This window comes from Procambarus clarkii, chromosome 2, assembly GCF_040958095.1.
Source record: "Procambarus clarkii isolate CNS0578487 chromosome 2, FALCON_Pclarkii_2.0, whole genome shotgun sequence".
Classification (NCBI taxonomy): domain Eukaryota; kingdom Metazoa; phylum Arthropoda; class Malacostraca; order Decapoda; family Cambaridae; genus Procambarus; species Procambarus clarkii.
The window spans coordinates 49,849,319-49,868,990 of NC_091151.1; the positions used below are offsets into that span (position 1 = coordinate 49,849,319).

At 43.5% G+C, this 19,672-nt stretch overlaps 1 protein-coding gene across 1 annotated transcript; it reads left to right on the forward strand.

Annotated features, from left to right (window-relative positions):
• The first annotated feature begins 1,125 nt into the window (after positions 1–1,125).
• On the forward strand, positions 1,126–18,690 carry LOC123762463 (carbohydrate sulfotransferase 11). Its single transcript, XM_045748975.2, has 8 exons — positions 1,126–1,381; positions 8,394–8,461; positions 10,313–10,398; positions 11,011–11,159; positions 12,369–12,451; positions 14,712–14,930; positions 15,345–15,462; positions 18,101–18,690. The coding sequence occupies exons 2-8, from the start codon at positions 8,430–8,432 to the stop codon at positions 18,347–18,349; spliced, it is 936 nt and encodes a 311-aa protein (XP_045604931.1). The 5' UTR covers positions 1,126–1,381; positions 8,394–8,429; the 3' UTR covers positions 18,350–18,690.
• Positions 18,691–19,672: the final 982 nt, after the last annotated feature.

A 19,672-nucleotide genomic window follows, 5' to 3' on the forward strand; every position in this document is an offset into this window, starting at 1 on the left:
CGAATTTGTAAACACAACGTTCTGTACACGTTCTATACACGTTCTGACGCGTGCATTCATTTATAATGCCAACTAGTATGCTCTTCCATCCTCCCTGGATAATGCTCGTGGCGTGGCCGACCCCATGCGGTGTAGGGAGGCATTATAGCTCTCCAATTAGGCACAATTGTATACTCATCTTGTCAATAAGAATGTTACTACGACCTGTGGAAGATCATTATTGGCTTTACCATGCTGACCAGAACTCTGTTCTCTTCGTCAGTCATGGATAAAATAGAGAATAATAATAAATAATAAGTAATAAATAAGTAATAAATAAATAAGTAATAAATAAATAAGTAATAAATAGAGAATACTGAATGCGTTTTCGGTTTAGTTCGCCTTCATCAGAGAGCAAGATAGTCTCTCTCTCTCTCTCTCTCTCTCTCTCTCTCTCTCTCTCTCTCTCTCTCTCTCTCTCTCTCTCTCTCTCTCTCTCTCTCTCTCTCTCTCTCTCTCTCTCTTTTATATATATATATATATACATATATACATATATATATATATATATATAATGTATATATGTATATATATATATATATATATATATATATATATATATATATATATATATATATGTATGTATATACTTATATGGTACAATATAAGTACCCGGGAGTTAGGCAACTCTAGGAGGGTTGCATCCTGGGGAGGGTCAATTGTTCGATCTTAGGGGGACCTCCATATAAGCCTAACGTATTTATATATACACAGGCTGTCTGTCTCCGACAAACGATAGCCTGAATTTACCTGAGGTTATGATTAAGTATTTGTTAGCGGAGATTACTTCAGTCTCCCACAACTTGACCGAAGAAAATGAATGTCATAGAAAATTTGTTTAAGCGGTGACTACTTTATAAGTTCCTGGTGCCCATTTGGGTTTCCATTGACTGGGATACGAAGGCTGTTACACCAATCGCTGGTCCTCCTATGAGCCCACGACAGTGCATAATTATTATTATTTAATATTAATAGTGTACAATAATTATTGTTATTTATATAACTGTAACGTACGATTCTGTTACGTTGTTGGGTGGATTAGATACAGTGTTTAGTGGGTTTTCATTTTTATTTTTAGTAGTCTTGCTTATAGCAGTCGGTTGTTGGAAGTGTCGTAGACGGTGAGACGAAGCTTGGAGCTGAGTACGGCCGGAGTCGTGGAGCTCCATGCGGGAGAGCGTGGCGGCTAGATGCGGGATCGTGAGTGTGGAAACTCGATGAGGCCAAGAGTGTGGTAGCTCCATGCGGTCGTAGTTTGCCGTCTACTGTGTTGAAGCTGAAGCGTCTTGGGGTCGGTTGGAACTGAATACACTGAGTGATGTTTACTTTAATTAAGGAAGAGGTATGTGTTTCGTCATCAGTGTTAATGATAGTTTTGCTACTCTCATTAAAGCTAATGAGTTTGGAGCGAGTATATTGTTTACATAATATACTCGCTACAACTCCAATTAGTTTGACCAATAAAAATAATAACTGTAATGTCCTAATTTTTTATATATAAAATAGGGAGAATAATGTTATGCCGAGTCGTGAATGTTTTGCTCATTATATGACAGGTGTTTTATATACATTCGCTCCCACCCACCCAACCATATATATATATATATATATTATTAAATATGACCGAAAAAGTAAGATTAATAATTCTAACACGAATTTTCTCAATCTTTCGTACATTTCTTTTCACTGTTGGAGGTAATTCAAAAATCAATTCTCCAAAATTCATTTTTATTTCTAGCCTGACGCGACACGAGCGCGTTTCGTAAAACTTATTACATTTTCAAAGACTTTAGTTTACAAATACACAACTGAATAGAACTTACACATCTCCGATTTTTGTTTATATCTACATTTGAGTGAGGTGGATGGGGTGAGGTGGCATTAATATGGTATTAATTTCATCAACACAAGACAGAACACGAAACAATGGGTATTGAAATGGAAGTGATTGTAGAAAACCTATTGGTCCATATTTCTTGATGCTTCTATATTGGAGCGGAGTCTTGAGGTGGGTAGAATCGGAGATGCGTAAGTTCTATTCAGTTGTGTATTTGTAAACTAAAGTCTTTGAAAATGTAATAAGTTTTACGAAACGCGCTCGTGTCGCGTCAGACTAGAAATAAAAATGAATTTTGAAGAATTGATTTTTGAATTACCTCCAACAGTGAAAAGAAATGTACGAAAGATTGAGAAAATTCGTGTTAGAATTATTAATCTTACTTTTTCGGTCATATTTAATAATATATGTCTACAGGAAAGACTGCTACCAAAATATACTAATATATATATATATATATATATATATATATATATATATATATATATATATATATATATATATATACAAAAGTTCTTACATTCTTGTACAGCTCGCAACGCGTTTCGGCCAAGTCCTTAATCTGTTAATCTGGGTCCTTACTTGTGATGTGTCGAGTCACAGTTCTGTGATCATTGTTGAGAGATGTGCGTCAGTGCGTGCGTCTCGTGCGTGCATACACCTCGTGCGTGTGTGCGTGCTCCTCGCGCGACTACCAGCAAACCCAACATGCAACATAGACACTAGGAATGTTGTAATATCAATTATAAACATAATTGGTACTCAGACAAGTGTTTCAAGTTGTTCTTCGTATGGACACCATAACACACACATATATATATATATATATATGTGGTGTCCAGCATGATATGTACAAGGCAAGTACAAGGAGGGGAGAGAATTATCAGAAGAGAGCGCCAAGCCATTAGGACTATACAGCACTTGGAAGGGGGTCAGGATAAGGATTGTGGACACCACATATATGTGATGATAGGATTTGTGCAGCATTTATCCGGGGTTTTCATTTTATGATTGCGTTAAAAATGTTATTTTGAAGGGATATAAATTGCTCCCTGAACCCAATAGGAAGAAATTTAGATAAACGAAATCAAGGACAGATTTGAGTAGAATTTGCCAGATGTGTCTCACCAGTTTGATAAATTGTGCAACTCTGCCTTAGTGAAATGTGGAACCTGATGCTAGAGGAAGACTTGTTAGGGCTTCCTTGGCAGTGTTTACTGTCAAGTAAACAGTCTTCCCATAGGTCATCTTAAGCCTTCCCCCTTACTAGTGTTCCCTGGAACACCAATAGACAATCAGTTTACAGTCGGGTCCCCCAATAATTGCTGGGTAAAAAGGGGGCTAAGAATTAAAACCTTGGTGCCCAGTCAGTTCTAGCCAGTCAGGGCTTGAGACGGGACAAAATGAACAAATCCACAAGGGACGTGACGAGGATTCGAACCTGCGTCCGGGAGCATCCCAGACACTGCCTTAATCGACGGACAAAACCTCTGAGTCGCAGGGCGAGTGTGCTCCGCCACCGGGAAATACTAAGCTGCCGAGGCCGGCAGTTTTTAAGTAATATCTGAAAGATGAGGACCACTGCCAGAGAGGAGGCCAAGAGTTGCAATAAGCAAGGCGTTTTTCCTGTTGGTAGATTTGCCCGTTGGTAGATTTTCCTGTTGGTAGATTTGTGTTTATCTTCTCTGTGGCTTGTGCTGTCAGCTCCAGGGGCCAGATTCGCGAAGTAGTTACGCAAGTACTTACGAACGTGTACATCTTTCCTCAATCTTTGACGACTTTGGTTACATTTATTAAACAGTTTACAAGCATGAAAACTTGCCAATCAACTGTTGTTATTGTTATAAACAGCCTCCTGGTGCTTCGCAGCTCATTAACTGTTTAATATTTGTAAACAAAGCCACCAAAGATTCAGGAAAGATGTACAGGTTCGTAAGTACTTGCATAACTGCTTTGAGAATTTGGCCCCAGGCGTAGTCGACGTCGGCTCTGATGTGATGGGTGTACTGGCACGCCCCTCTCTCCCTCTCTCTCTCCCTCTCCTCTCTCTCTCTCTCTCTCTCTCTCTCTCTCTCTCTCTCTCTCTCTCTCTCTCTCTCTCTCTCTCTCTCTCTCTCTCTCTCTCTCTCTCTCTCTCTCTCGTCTCTCTTCTCTCTTCTCTCTTCTCTCTCTCGTCTCTCTTCTCTCTTCTCTCTCTCTCTCTCTCTCTCTCTCTCTCTCTCTCTCTCTCTCTCTCTCTCTCTCTCTCTCTCTCTCTCTCTCTCTCTCTCTCTCTCTCTCTCTCTCTCGTCTCTCTTCTCTCTTCTCTCTCTCGTCTCTCTTCTCTCTTCTCTCTCTCTCTCTCTCTCTCTCTCTCTCTCTCTCTCTCTCTCTCTCTCTCTCTCTCTCTCTCTCTCTCTCTCTCTCTCTCTCTCTCGTCTCTCTCCTCTCTCTCGTCTCTCTCGTCTCTCTCTCTCTCTCTCTCTCTCTCTCTCTCTCTCTCTCTCTCTCTCTCTCTCTCTCTCTCTCTCTCTCTCTCTCTCGTCTCTCTCGTCTCTCTCGTCTCTCTCGTCTCTCTCTCTCTCTCTCTCTCTCTCTCTCTCTCTCTCTCTCTCTCTCTCTCTCTCTCTCTCTCTCTCTCTCTCTCTCTCTCTCTCTCTCTCATGGACTTGCGCGCTGGCCCGCTATCTTCCTTCATGCTAGCAGTCTGACGCTCCATGATCAAATATCCCTATAATTAACCTGAATTTACCTGAGGGCCACTAACACACCACTGGCCTCGACGAGGACAGGAAGCCAGCGGCTTCTTAACCCCTCTCACCCCATCTGTCCCAATGATTTTTTTTCAAGCTGGATTTTATAATTCAACAGCGTTTTGGCATTTACGTCCTCGGCGGGTAGGCGGTTCCATGGGTTTATAACCCTGTGGGTGAAAAAGAATATGTTTTGTGTCCTGTATTGTGGCTTGTTGAGCTTGAGTCGTTGCTCCTTCTTTGTGATATATCTGACTCCTCGAAGAAGCGCTCTGGATCAACAACTCATGTCTGGTGTGCCGTGTTGTTAGCCCTGTGGCCCTCAGCCCTTCCTGGTATGGGAGTCGACTTTGTTCAGGAATCACTTTTGTCGTCCAGTGTTGGACCTTCTCCAAAGCAGAGATGTCCGTCTGAAGATGCGGTCTCCATGCTTGGATACAATAATTGAAGTGGAGGGTTAAAGATTTTTATACAATTGAATAACTATCTTCTTCTTTTCCCTGAAATTAAAGTTAACTATTCCTAGGATATGGTTGGCTTTTTTTTTACCGCAGCTGCCAATTGTGAAACCTTCAGTGACCAGTGATTCTGACTCCAAGGTCCTGTTGTTCTTCATTAATCTGCTGCAAGATGTTATGGTAGTTGTGATGTGCAGTGTTATGGCCCCACATGCAAGATCTTGCATTTTTCGGTATTAATAATCATCTGTTGATCTTCCGACCATTTAAGGAGTTCACGCTGATCTTTTTGCAAGGCATTTAGCATCATTTCATTAACTACTTTACTATTAATCTTAGTGTCATCTACAAATTTGGTGATGTGGTTTGTCATATTCTCAACTTTGATGTATATGACAAAAATGTGATATTCGCCACATTTCTCACACATTCATTTCCGTTTAGCACGACCCTTTGATTTGTTAACCAAACCACACACTAGAAATTGAAGAGACGACGACCCTTTGATTTCTATATTTCCACCATTATTTTATCCATTCGAGTATCCTCGAGTCGGGGAGCCAGTCGGCCGAGCGGACAGCATGCTGGACTTTTGATCCTGTGGTCCCGGGTTCGATCCCAGGCGCCGGCGAGAAACAATGGGCAGAGTTTCTTTCACCCTATACCCCCTGTTACATAGCAGTAAAATAGGTACCTGGGTGTTAGTCAGCTGTCACGGGCTGCTTCCTGGGGGTGGAGGCCTGGTCGAGGACCGGGCCGCGGGGACACTAAAAGCCCCGAAATCATCTCAAGAAGATCCTGCCATTTATTCCATGTACTTGTACTTTTCTTACCAGTATTTTATGTGGTGTTTGGTTATTTCTTTTCCTAAATTTATTTGTTAAACTTGCTGTATATATTATATATACATATATATACTGTATATACATGTATATACATATATATACATGTATATACATATATATACATATACTGTATATATACAAGTATTCACACAGTAACAATAAAAAATTGTAAGAAATTAATATGCGTTCTTACCGTTGCTGGAACAGCATGGACTTACCAAATGAATTTTACAAACTAAAGGAAGGAGCCTATTTAGCATTTATTATTCTTTTTAGATAGAGTCCCAAAAAAGGACAAATTATCTGTTCTGCTTCATTCAAAATTATCTGTTACCAGAAATTTTAGCCAAATATCCCCAGTTTGCTAACTGTAGGTAGTAACTAAGTGATTGTAACCTATCCACCGCTGCCCACTGGATGGGGGGCGGTGTGCAGGACAAACGTATAAATTGTGACACTAGCTCTCCACATATGTCAGTTGCTTAATTTAGAACCTGTACTTGAGGTCGATCTCGAACCCATTGTTGATGTGACGACTTATATTGAATTTTGTAACTAGCTCATCAAGATTGTAACTTGCTTAGCTAAATGAATTGTTCATTTCACCGTTCCTCTATCTACCGATAGAGGAACAACAAGGCTAACAACAGGATAGAGAATCACCGTTCCTCTATCTACAGCACAACGCAACAAGCACCTTGGTAGCTCCGATCATCTTCAACATAAACGCGTCCAACAACATCATTACTGGTGCAGTCATCGGGAGGACAAACCCTTCATGCAAACTGCACCTACTATCAACAAGAAGAAGAAGAAGAAATGAATTGTGGGGTTCAGTCCCTGAGTCCATTATGTGCCTCTGTAACCCTTTCCACTACCGCCCATAAGATGGGTATGGGGTGCATAATAAGTGAACTAAACTAAACTAAGCTGCTTGCGGTGTGAGGACGGAGGTCACACTGCTCAAAATCATCATTGTCCTGCCTAAAGCAAAAACGTCTGACCACACTACTGCCACGTCGTGTGTGTGTGTGTGTGTGTGAGCGCGCGCGCGCGAGGGTACTCGCCTACTTGTACTCACCTAGTTGTGCTTGCGGGAGTTGAGTTTTGGCTCTTTGGTCCCGCCTCTCGACTGTTATTCAACTGGTGTACAGATTCCTGAGCCTACTGGGCTCTATCATATCTACATTTGAAACTGTGTATGGAGTCAGCCTCCACCACATCACTGCCTAATGCATTCCACTTGTTAACTACTCTAACACTGAACAAAATCTTTCTAACGTCTCTGTGGCTCATCTGGATATTAATTTTCCACCTGTGTCCTCTTATTCTTGTCCCATCCGTGCTGAAGAGTTTGTCTTTGTCCACCCTGTCAATTCCCTTGAGAATTTTGTAGGTGGTTATCATGTCTTTCCTTATTCTTCTGTTTTCCAGGGACGTGAAGTTCAGTTCCCTTAGCCTTTCCTCGTAACTCATACCTTTCAGTTCCTGGACAAGTCTGGTGGCATACCTCTGCCACCATTATTTTGTCTTATGTCTTGCTAGGTATGGACTCCAGGTTGGAGCTGCATATTCCAGGATTGGTCTGACATGAGTGGTATACAGGGTCCTGAACGATTCCTTACACAAGTTTCTAAAGGCAGTTCTTATATTTGCCAATCTAGCATATGCCGCTGATGATATTCTTTTGATGTGGGCTTCTGGGGACAGGTTCGGTGTGATATCAACCCCCAAATCTTACTCTATTTGACTCTTGCAGGATTTTACCTCCCAGATGGTACCTTGTGTTCAGTCTCCTGTTCCCTTCGCCTAATTTCATTACATTACACTTTCCTGAGTTGAACTTTAGTAGCCATTTTCTAGACCATTCCTCCAGTTTGTCCAGGTCGTCCTGTAGTCTCTATCTTCATCTGTCTTGATTCTTCTCATAATGTTTGCTGATGATGCAAAAATTGAGAGGAATTTGTCTATGCCTTCTGAAAGATCGTTTACATATATTAGAAACAGGATGGGTCCAAGTACAGAGCCCTGTGGGACTCCGCTGGTGACATCTCGTCATTCTGATGTGTCTTCCCCCTCACAGTTACTCGCTGTTTTCTGTTGCTTAGATACTCCCTTATCCACTGGAGCACCTTACCTTTTACTCCTGCCTGTTGCTCCAACTTTTTGTAACAGCCTTTTATGAGGTATTGTGTCAAAGGCTTTCTGGCAGTCCAAAAAAATGCAGTCTGCCCACGCTTCTCTTTCGTGACTAATTTTTGTTGCTTGGTCATGGAATTATATTAAGCCTGTGAGGCACGATTTATCATCTCTGATAAATGTATATGTGTGTGTGTATGTGTATGTGTATGTGTGTGTGTGTACTCACCTAATTGTGCTTGCGGGGGTTGAGCTCTGGCTCTTTGTGTGTGTGTGTGTGTTTACAAGAAGGAGGAGGAAAGTCTCAACTCAAATTTACAAGGAAAATCTTATCAATCCCCAGGAAGTATGCGAAGATTCTTAGTCTACTGGGCGAGCTATGGGTCGTACAGCACGCTGGAGGTGGTGGTGGTGAGTCTCTGACGTCGGTGGTGAGTCTTTGGTGGGCGGCAATGAGTCTCTGGCATCCGTGGGTGAGTAACTGGAGGCAGCGGTGAATTGCTAGTGGCGGTAGGGTAAGCTAGACGTCCTGATTTTGAGCCTTCTGTGTTTCTTCGATCTCACTTCAAGAAGCACGTTAACGTGTTCTTCTTTCAGGGGGGGACCTGTCTAAAAAAAAGAATGATATGCATTGCCCCGAGATAGACTAACACAGCGGGAAGTTTGGGAACTGAAGGTTACAATAACCACTTGGATATTTTTATCGTAATTTTATGCTTATGTCAACACTTCGCACGGAGCCCTAAGGGCGTGTCCAAGACGCACGGAGCCGTAGGGGCGTGTCCGAGACGTGTCCAGTTATCAGTCAAGTACACGTCCTCGGAGTCTTGAAGTCAGTACACGTCCTCGTCTCAGTTACTGAGTCAGAGACGGTCAGTCAGCCTAGGGGCCACTTGGGTAGACAATACTGCTTCCTTTAAGCCCCTAAAGAAATGCCGACAAGAATACAATTATCCCTGAATGGACCAAAGAATTCGGATTTATTTCTAAAAAAACACAAAAGTTCAGGCTTGCATTTTGTAAATTTTATGATATTATGTTGTTTGGTTATTAGCAGCATGGGGGAGAAATGCAGTTGATGGGTACATATAATGCCACATATATACACACACACACATGTAACACTGATAGTAGCAGCACGTCACCACTCTAAGCAGTCATCTCCCCAGCCTCCTCATCTCAAGACGCCAAGATAATGGCTGGAGAACTGTCTGCCATACTGCGAAGCACTAGTGTATGTGTGCCATACTGCGAAGCACTAGTGTATGTGTGCCATACTGCGAAGCACTAGTGTATGTGTGCCATACTGCGAAGCACTAGTGTATGTGTGCCATACTGCGAAGCACTAGTGTATGTGTGCCATACTGCGAAGCACTAGTGTATGTGTGCATACTGCGAAGCACTAGTGTATGTGTGCCATACTGCGAAGCACTAGTGTATGTGTGCCATACTGCGAAGCACTAGTGTATGTGTGCCATACTGCGAAGCACTTGTGTACGACTATCAGCCATACACAAGTGTTGATTGTAGAGTGGAAGTTGACCAAAAATTGAATAGCGACACGTTGACAGTGTGTAACATAAGGGGAAACTAAAGCAAAAGCTGTGTGTGTGTTTGTGTGGAAATATTCCAGCACGATGCTCTGTACACACACACACACACAGATGCAGTATACTCCAAAGGTGCAACAAAGTGTGTCCCAATATGTTGACCACACACTAGAAAGTGAAGGGACGACGACGTTTCGGTCACGTCCTGGACCATTCTCAAGTCGATTGACCCAATACTTCTGAGACACTTTCGTTTTGAGAAGGGAGCGCAGCGTGTGTGCGTGTGTGTGTGTGTGTGTGTGTGTGTGTGTGTGTGTGTGTGTGTGTGTGTGTGTGTGTGTGTGAGTCTTGACCGGCTGTTCAGTGATACCATTGAACCATCAGAGGTCATAACAAATCAGCAGTTAACTATGTCAATGTAGTTACTCTGTTCTTCTTGCTACTTTGACTATTATTATTTTATATAAATTCAGATGTATCCTTTTATTATACATTTACGAATGTTTCTTGGGTCCGGCTCCAACAAGCCAAATCAAAATGATTAATAGAGAGATTGACAGAAAGATTATTAATATAAATGTATCACGAAGAAAAATATGATGATGACCAACAACATTTAATTGGACGCCAAAAATACATTAGATGATTTTGGAGACAGTATTGGTAATGTTTCTTGAGATAATGATTTAAGTCATAACATCTGTATTTCCAGGAGCAGATGGAGGAAGGTGTTTGGCCCGTCTCTGTTGATCCTGGTGGCACTCTCTCTCACTCTCTCCCAGCTCCAGGCCCCACCAGGTCAGTCTCTATCCAGGTCCCATCAGGTCAGTTTATCCAAGCTCCAGGTCCCACCAGGTCAGTTTATCCAAGCTCCAGGTCCCACCAGGTCAGTCTCTATCCAGGCACCAGGTCAGTTTATCCAAGCTCCAGGTCCCACCAGGTCAGTTTATCCAAGCTCCAGGTCCCACCAGGTCAGTCTCTATCCAGGCTTCAGGTCCCACGAGGACAGTGAATCAATCGGCTTGTGAGATAATACAGATAACCTTGGATAATTATATCTCCTCTTCTTCCATCCTTCAGGGTCACGCCCCTTCAGGTTGTCTGTCATTAACAACTGCACTTGACCCATTAACAACCTCACTTGACCCGCTTCTTCCTCAAGTTAGACTAGGGTAGGAGAGAGTTAAGCCTCATGCTCCCCAAGGTAAGGTAATCGTGAGGGGAAAAAAAGCACCAACCCAGTGTGACTGTGTAGCGCCTAGACGGGATATGAGGACAAGGAGCTGGGAAGGGCGGAGGGAAAGGGAGGGTTATCCCTCTCTTATCATTATTGCCTCTTTTTATCATTATTATCGCTTTTTTGTCATCTTATTACAACGGGGCCCATGGTGATCATTGTTGTCCTGGCAGGAGGCGCGAGGGAGCGGAGTGACAGGACCCGACGCCAGGTGAGGCGAGTGTGCAAGTCACTCAACGTGTCCACTAAGGTCACTCAGGACCACCTCAGGAACATCCTCGTCGACGACGCCCGCGGCATCCTCTACTGCAGTGCCCACAAGGTCCGCAGTGCCCTCTCTCTTATGGGAATATGTTGTTAGGGTCTGAGATGAATTATATTGTGTGTGTGTGTGTGTGTGTGTGTGTGTGTGTGTGTGTGTGTGTGTGTGTGTGTGTGTGTGTGTGTGTGTGTACTCATCTAGTTGTACTCAATTGTGCTTGCACGAGTGAGCATCTGCTCTTAATACTCCCGTAGCCTGGAAAAGATCCTTCCTAAATCTCTATGGCTCATCTGTGTTACAGTTATGACCTCTCGTTCCACTGTTCCTCACTTAAAACATTTCTATATCTACTTTTCAATGTCCTTTAGTATCTTGTACGTCTGTATCATGTCTGACCTATTCCTATAAGCTTTGGCACAGTATGGAAAATTTGTTTTTGAAAATGTAAGGAGTACCTTGCGAATCGCATCTCTAGGCGTCAGACCATAATATTGAAAAATAGTGATAGTGATAATAGTGAAAATGAACTTTGGAGAGTTACTTTTTCAACTTCCCTCGACAGTAAAGAATAAGGTAAGAAATATTGAGAAGATTTGTGTTAGAATCATTAATCTTAACCTTATATATATATTTATTATGTTTATATATAATATATATATATATATATATATATATATATATATATATATATATATATATATATATATATATATATATATTATTCTAATTACGTTTTATTGATATGAATCAATTACTTCTTACACAGGATATATACTAATAGTATATGGTCAATTACATATATATTTTAATTGATATGTGGCTGAAGATTTACCAGTCACGTCAAGAATATGTCGGCCTCCTCAGCAAAATATCTGACTCTAAAATAATATGGTAGTCTTACGGTCCATCCACTTGGACTGGTCGGTACAATAACGGCCATGCTTCTTGAGGGGGGGTCGGTGTTCGATCCCTGATGGTCCAAGTGATTGAGCACCATTCCTTCGCCCCTTCAATTCCCAGCTCGATGTCCTTAGTAGTAGTAGGCATCCATCAGTCTCAGGAGACTATGGAGTTGCGCTCTGGTTGTCGGTCTGGAGTGGCCTCACCAGGGTGTAAAGCCTGGGTAGGTTGATTCGGGGGAGAAGCTGTTACCCAGGCAGCAGGTCCCCCCCCCTCTCTACGGCGCTGAAAGTCCTTATATATCCCTTCCAAATGCCACACAGTCATACTTGCTTGGTGCTTCCTCCTCATACTTACACTTACCCACAGGTGGCAAGCAGCAGCTGGAAGCGTTCTTGGCTTCAACTTACCTCGTCCACCTTCAACGCCTCCCGCCTCGCCACCATCTCCAGGTGAGCTGTATATACGGGGTAGGGAACCGAGCTATAAGGCGGGGTAGGGAACCGAGCTATAAGGCGGGGTAGGGAACCGAGCTATAAAGCGGGGCAGCGAACAGAGCTATAAGGCGGGGTAGGGAATCGAGCTATAAGGTGGGGCAGCGAACCGAGCTATAAGGCGGGGTAGGGAACCGAGCTATAAGGTGGGGCAGGGAACCGAGCTATAAGGTGGGGTAGGGAACCGAGCTATAAGGCGGAGCAGCGAACCGAGCTATAAGGCGGGGTAGGGAACCGAGCTATAAGGTGGGGCAGGGAACCGAGCCATAAAGCAGGGCAGCGAACCGAGCCATAAAGCGGGGCATCAACTCTCCGCTTGCCCAGTGGAGAGGCATCACCCCAGATGAGCTCTGGGTAATGGTAGACTCGACCAAGGAGCTCCTCAAGAGGGAGGGACCCCCACAGGTGTAAAATAAACCCATGGAGGGGTCCACGGTTCGTCTCTCCTAAGTGCTCCTTGAATGGAACCCGCGGAGGTCTTCCCTTCTTCTAACGAAGCTCTACGCTGTGAACTTATGGTGTGAATTTAACGGTAAAATCGCATAGAACAACATATGATGAAATTCTTAATAAACGTGTATTAAATCGAGAACGAATATAGCTGCAACATTTTCGGACACCGGCCTTATTTCACCCGACATTCCGTTGCAGTGTTCGATTAAGAAGTGTTCGAACACGTGCAGGCGTCTTACCCACCACTCAAGGTAAGGTAATCAAGAGAAAGCGCTAAGCCAGTATGTTCATACAGCCCTTGGCAGGGATATGAGGCCGGAATAGGAGCTGGAATAGGAGCTGGAATAGGAATTGGAATAGGAATGAATAAAAGAAAGATTCCTAGCCCATTTGGACCATCGGGGGCAGCAAACTCCGACCTTCAAGAGGCGAGTCCGGTGTTGTATACGGACCAGTCCAAGTCCCATTACTCGTGAGCCTCTTGGATTATAAGAGAAGCAGTAGTGTTTTCCTAGTCTTCGTAGGCTCCTCCTCCTCACCCCTCTAGGTGCTGCCACGCAAGATGTAACCTCACCAGCTGACGGCAACTGGCAACTCCTGAGGTCAACATGTGATGTAGTGCCCGCTATGAGGATAACAACGGATTAAGACTGACATCTAAATCTCCCTTAGGCAAAGTACTGACTTTCCAGAGGATGCAACTCTTCCCCCCCCCCCCCCCCCGACCCCGAGAAGAGTTGCCTAACTTCGAAAATATGTATTGCTGCTAGGTGAACAGAGGTGTCAGGTGAAAGGGAACGTGGCCAACTGTTTGTGTCCTGGCCAGGGATTACACCCGGGTCTCTCGGGGGATAATTGTAGGACGGCGATAAATGTTTCCAGATTAGATGTTCTGAAGTAGCTGTAAGCCTTTTTTTTTTTTTTTTTTTTTTTTTTTTTTTTTTTTTTTTGTGTGTGTGTGTGTGTGTGTGTGTGTGTGTGTGTGTGTGTGTGTGTGTGTGTGTGTGTGTGTGTGTGTGTGTGTGTGTGTGTGTGTATCAATTTCTACATCTCAAATTTGGACTTATCTCAGGGACTTGTGAAAACTGGAGTAATTTTGTACCCTCGGCAGGGAACGACCCCAAGATCTTCCTGGTTGTACCCAATAACGCAGAAGGTGTCGAGAAAAAAAGGTTCTCGTCCTAAAATGAAACTATAAAACTCCTGTGAAGGAGTCTCGTTTGATGAGTGACGAGCATGATGAGTGACGAGCATGATGAGTGACGAGCATGATGAGTGACGAGCATGATGAGTGACGAGCATGATGAGTGACGAGCATGATGAATGACGAGCATGATGAGTAAAGAGCATGATGAGTGACGAGCATGATGAATGACGAGCATGATGAGTGACGAGCATGATGAGTGACGAGCATGATGAATAACGAGCATGATGAGTGACGAGCATGATGAGTGACGAGCATGATGAGTGACGAGCATGATGAGTGACGAGCATGATGAGTGACGAGCATGATGAGTGACGAGCATGATGAGTGACGAGCATGATCAATGACGAGCATGATGAGTGACGAGCATGATGAGTGACGAGCATGATGAATAACGAGCATGATGAATAACGAGCATGATGAATGACGAGCATGATGAGTGACGAGCATGATGAATGACGAGCATGATGAGTGACGAGCATGATGAGTGACGAGCATGATGAATGACGAGCATGATGAGTGACGAGCAGCCACTAATACTAGCGTCAACATTTCCCCCAGGCACACCACTCATCTCCTGACGCAGCAGTTCATGCTGGTGCAGCCCAGGTTTGAGGACGTGTGGCCGGACATGCTGGCCTCCTACAGGAAGTTCCTGTTCGTGCGAGAGCCGCTCCACAGGGTGGTGTCAGCCTATCGGGACAAGCTAGAACATCCCACCGATATGGAAGATTTGGAAATTTCTCCTTACATAAAGAAATTAATATCTGAAAAGTTTGGGTAAAATATGCCAACACAATTATATATTTTTAAATTAGAATTTTGTAGTTTAATGACTGTGCAGGCGATGAGTCACAATAACGTGGCTGAAGTATGTTGACCAGACCACACACTAGAAGTTGAAGGGACGACGACGTTTCGGTCGGATGAATGGTCCAGGACGGACCGAAACGTCGTCGTCCCTTCAACTTCTAGTGTGTGGTCTGGTCAACTTTAATGACTGTTTTGCAAAATACAACCCATTTTATGCAAGCTTCTGGAATGTTTGTCGTTGGAAACACGACAAGTGAAAGATTCAGCAAAGACGGTTCTACTGTAGAACATTTTCTACAGAATTACTCCTATCATGAATTACTTATATTTGTTTTTAGGTTTGTGTCACAGTTGAAAAAACTCTCGTGTCTTGCCCTCCAGGACGCTGCCGACACAGGTTGAGGAGGGAGTGAGTTTTTCGGACTTTGTTAAGCTCATAAATCATCAGAAGGAAGAGGAGTCCATACCCTGGGACTCCCACTGGCGTCCCATCCATCAGGTGGGTCCAGGAGCTGGGTCTTCATCCACCTACGTGCGCGCGCACTCATACACAATTCCCTTAGTCTGTGCGCGTTGGTCTTCTATTTTAGTTCTGGGACTAGCCTTGTATCTCTGGCCTCTCACTTCTGGGACTAACCTTGAACCAGTATTTACCAAAGTTTTTTTTTCCTGATTCTAAACACTTGACAGTAACACAAGACACTTCACAGAGAAAAGCAAGGTTTGGTAAGGGGTGATTTAATTAATACAGGGAATTCATATCAGGTGCAGATATCACCTGGAAACTGGAAGATCAATAGCAGTTAGCTATTACCTCACCTCAGCTGCCAGCGGGAGTGGTCGTGTCCTCTCTGCCACGCCACAGGACACCCAACGCTACTACGACCCGTAGAGGGAGTAGCATCTGGAGCAAGGGTCAGGAGGGTCAGCTCAGGGATCACGGACCGCGACATCACCGATATCATCACCAGCATCAACTCAGAATACTCTGCCAAAACGGTTACCACGACCAAACTCATCACCAGCGACGACATCCGGCGCCCGACCTTGTAGATGTCTTTCGTAAACGCTGCCACCGCCGATCTCGTCACTGACAACATATTCTCATGCTTCGGAATCCAACCTGACCTACAAAGTACGTTGGTTTTCGCTCGCATGCGTTGCCTAAGGCCAAAAATTGTCATACTAGAAAATGGAAGCGGCTGGCGAAAGTGACGTACTGTCCCGTGTTCTGTTTTGGGTCCTCTGGTAGGTTAGGATAAGGGCACTTTAAATTTACCGTTTTCTTGACGTTGAACAGCACACACATACACAGCTTCGCTCCTGTGCCAGGTAAGTCCACTACGGGCTCACCATAGCCCGTGCTACTTGGAACTTTTTGTTCTAAGTAGCGAATCTTAAACAACAACAGCAGCAGCTTTAGGTGTTACCAGTACTCTCACTACACTGGCAAGTTCATGTTGCGCACACCGAAATGCAGCAAATGCTCCGAGGACCACCACTACACTGCCTACACTGACATCAGAAATGTCTCCTCTGCAGCGACCTACATACAGCTGTCTCCCCTGACTGCCCTCGTAAGAAGGAAGAAATCATGATGATGATGGAAATCTCTGCCAATCGCCACACCTCGACCAAACATCCCACCAACGTCTGCAGCATTCCCGGCCTTGCCCGGGATCACACTTGGTAAAGCTGCCGCTACCTCACTACCTGGTCCCTGGGGACGCCACATTAAGCTGACCTCACCCCTGCTTGGCCCCTGGGGACGCCATAATCAGCCGACCTCACCCCTGCCTGCAGCTACCACCAATATCACCCTGCTACCGGTACTTTTACACCTCGACGACAAACTGGCTGGCAGCGACGTCAACCTAAACGTCCACACCATCAACCGGCTTCTCACTCCAAATGGATTGCCGACGGTGACCGTACCCGACGACCTTCTACCAGCTCTTCCAGCTGCTGCCGGCCCCACAACCAGTCCGGAAACAGGGACGCTACCCACCCTGGCTACCTTTTCCAACATCGACATCACCATACCTGAAGACGACAACAGAACACCCGTAACTCCAACAACTGACACCAGGAGGCGCTCCAGACGCCGACACCGATGTTGACAAAAATGTCCTTGCAACCCACAACAACGGTCCGTCTAATTACCACAAGCTACCACAAACTACACAAACTTCAGAAAGCTTCCTGGCAATACGTTAGTAATGAATAAATATGATATATTTACTCATTATAATGTTGGTGCTGAATGTACAACACGAAAAAACATAATTTTAATCTGAAAAAGTATCTTTTTATAAAGAAATTAGACGAAAATAAAAAGCTGGTGACGCCAAATCAAGTCGACGATCCAAGCTTCGGTTAGGTTAGGTTAGGTTTGGTTAAGTTAGGTTAGGATAGGATAGGATAGGATAGGTTAGGTTATCTTGAGGTTATCTTGAGATGATTTCGGGGCTTTTAGTGTCCCCGCGGCCCGGTCCTCGACCAGGCCTCCACCCCCAGGAAGTAGCCCGTGACAGCTGACTAACACCCAGGTACCTATTTTACTGCTAGGTAACAGGGGCATAGGGTGAAAGAAACTCTGCCCATTATTTCTCGCCGGCGCCTGGGATCGAACCCAGGACCACAGGATCACAAGTCCCGCGTGCTGTCCGCTCGGCCGACCGGCTCCCTTAAAGTTAGGTTAGGTTAGGTCAGCCTAACTTAATATATCATATTTATTCATTACTAACGTATTGCCAGGAAGCTTTCTGAAGTTTGTGTAGTTTGTGGCTGCTTGTGGTAATTAGACGGACCCAGAAATGTATATTCCATTCACCAGAAATGGTGAATTTCACTTTAAGAAATGTATATGTTTATCACTCAGAATGTTCGGTAATAGGTTGATTGTTTGTGATGTGTGTGCTACATAACCTTCCCGGCTTGGTGCCTTCTTTTGATAATTACCTACTTGTGATATGTGTGTATTTATATATGAACACGTTGTAATGAACGGGGTGAGAATAGCTTGAGCTACCTCATCCCTTTGTGTGTAGTTATACCTCAATAAACTTATTTCACTTTCAATTCAATATCAGTGGCAGTTAAGTTGATATTAACCAAACACTCCATGTTGTCCCCAGATGTGTAATCCTTGTGGCATCGATTACGACTTTATCGGCAAGGTTGAGAGCTTGCATGAAGATTCGACTTACGTGTTAAAATGGCTTGGTGTTGAGAAAATTGTCGAGAAATTTCCCGTCCACAGCAGAAGCACGGAGGCTGACCGACTGGCCATCCACTACCTACAGGGCCTCGACTACTCCCTCAGGAAAGAGTTCCTGGATCACTACCTCCTCGACTATCTCAGCTTTGAGTACGACCTTGTGTGAGGATACCCACATGCGTACTGGGTACAGCTATTGCTTGTGATCCATGTATTTTATTTATATATTTTACTGTATTGTAAATAATGTACATTTTTGTAATGCTCACGATAGAATTTGCACTTATAGATGTACAAGATGATAGTGATTATTTAAGATAGATTTGGTGTAACATGTTTAAGAAAGTTACGGTATCCATGAACTACTCATCCTCTACCCTAACTACTAATATTGAACAGGAGCTTCAGTTGCAAATTACTAGCAACTGCTTTTGCAAAATTCAATGCAACTTGCAGTTGCAAATATTTTAGTATTAATATCTAAATTAATAAAGAAATTATATCGCCTATGTTGTTTGTTCACCCTCACGGCCAAAAACTAAGTTTATGTATGTCTTCCCCGCTGACATCTTTATAGGGATCTTTATTACCCACTTGCTGTACATGTAATCTTTGTTTATTCTTGTGGCGCAATTCTTATTCATGTCCTTAAACAGTTGTTAAGTCATTACATTAACTAGGCTTGTTATCAGCCCCTCGCTAATTACTGTTAACTCAATAACCCTTTATTGTGGTCATTATCTAGCATCAATTATTATTTGTTCACAGTTAATTTACTTGTTAACTTACTTATTTTACATGTTATATTTTTTACTTGATCTTGATACCTTAACTTTGATCATTCATTATTGTAATTAGGCTAATTCCCAAGGAAGGCTAATTACTGTTACATTAATTATACACCGTATGTCATCATTTATTAGTTTACAGTTTATTTACTTATAATATTTTATATATTTTACGGTGTATAATTTATTTATATTCATTATAAATAAACAATTTACCCAAGAGTATCAATCACCCTATCCAAAAATGTACTCGAAAATGCAGACGTCTTCTTAGAAAATATAGCATTACCTATTATACCATTGCCTGGGGCATTTAATTGTTTTAATTTTGCCCCAAGGGGCGAGTTTATTGGGCAGCGCCACTCATCCTGTGAGTGGACACACCGCCATAGCAGCATGTACAACACTCCCCAATAGGAAGAAAACCCGGCTGGGTTGTTTATTCTGTCACTTGTTGCCAGACACAGCTGGGACTTGCTTAACCGTCTCAAGTGAACAGCTTCTTAAACAAGGAGATTAACATTTGTCATCCCTTAAAATCTTACGTTATCTTGCGGTACATACCAATGCTATGTACTCCCACAAACCCGAATGTACCTTCTAGTGCGTATATATAATATACAGTTAGTTTAGTTCATTTATTATGCACCCCATACCCATCTTGTGGGCGGTAGTGGAAAGGGTTACAGAGGCACATAATG

Excerpts from the sequence above, each read along its gene's own strand:
- LOC123762463 (XM_045748975.2), top strand. The coding sequence starts at position 8,430 with ATGGGTCGTACAGCACGCTGGAGGTGGTGGTG. Across the intron at positions 14,931-15,344 it reads TTAATATCTGAAAAGTTTGG|GACGCTGCCGACACAGGTTG; the intron begins GTAAAATATGCC and ends CTTGCCCTCCAG. Across the intron at positions 15,463-18,100 it reads ACTGGCGTCCCATCCATCAG|ATGTGTAATCCTTGTGGCAT; the intron begins GTGGGTCCAGGA and ends TGTTGTCCCCAG.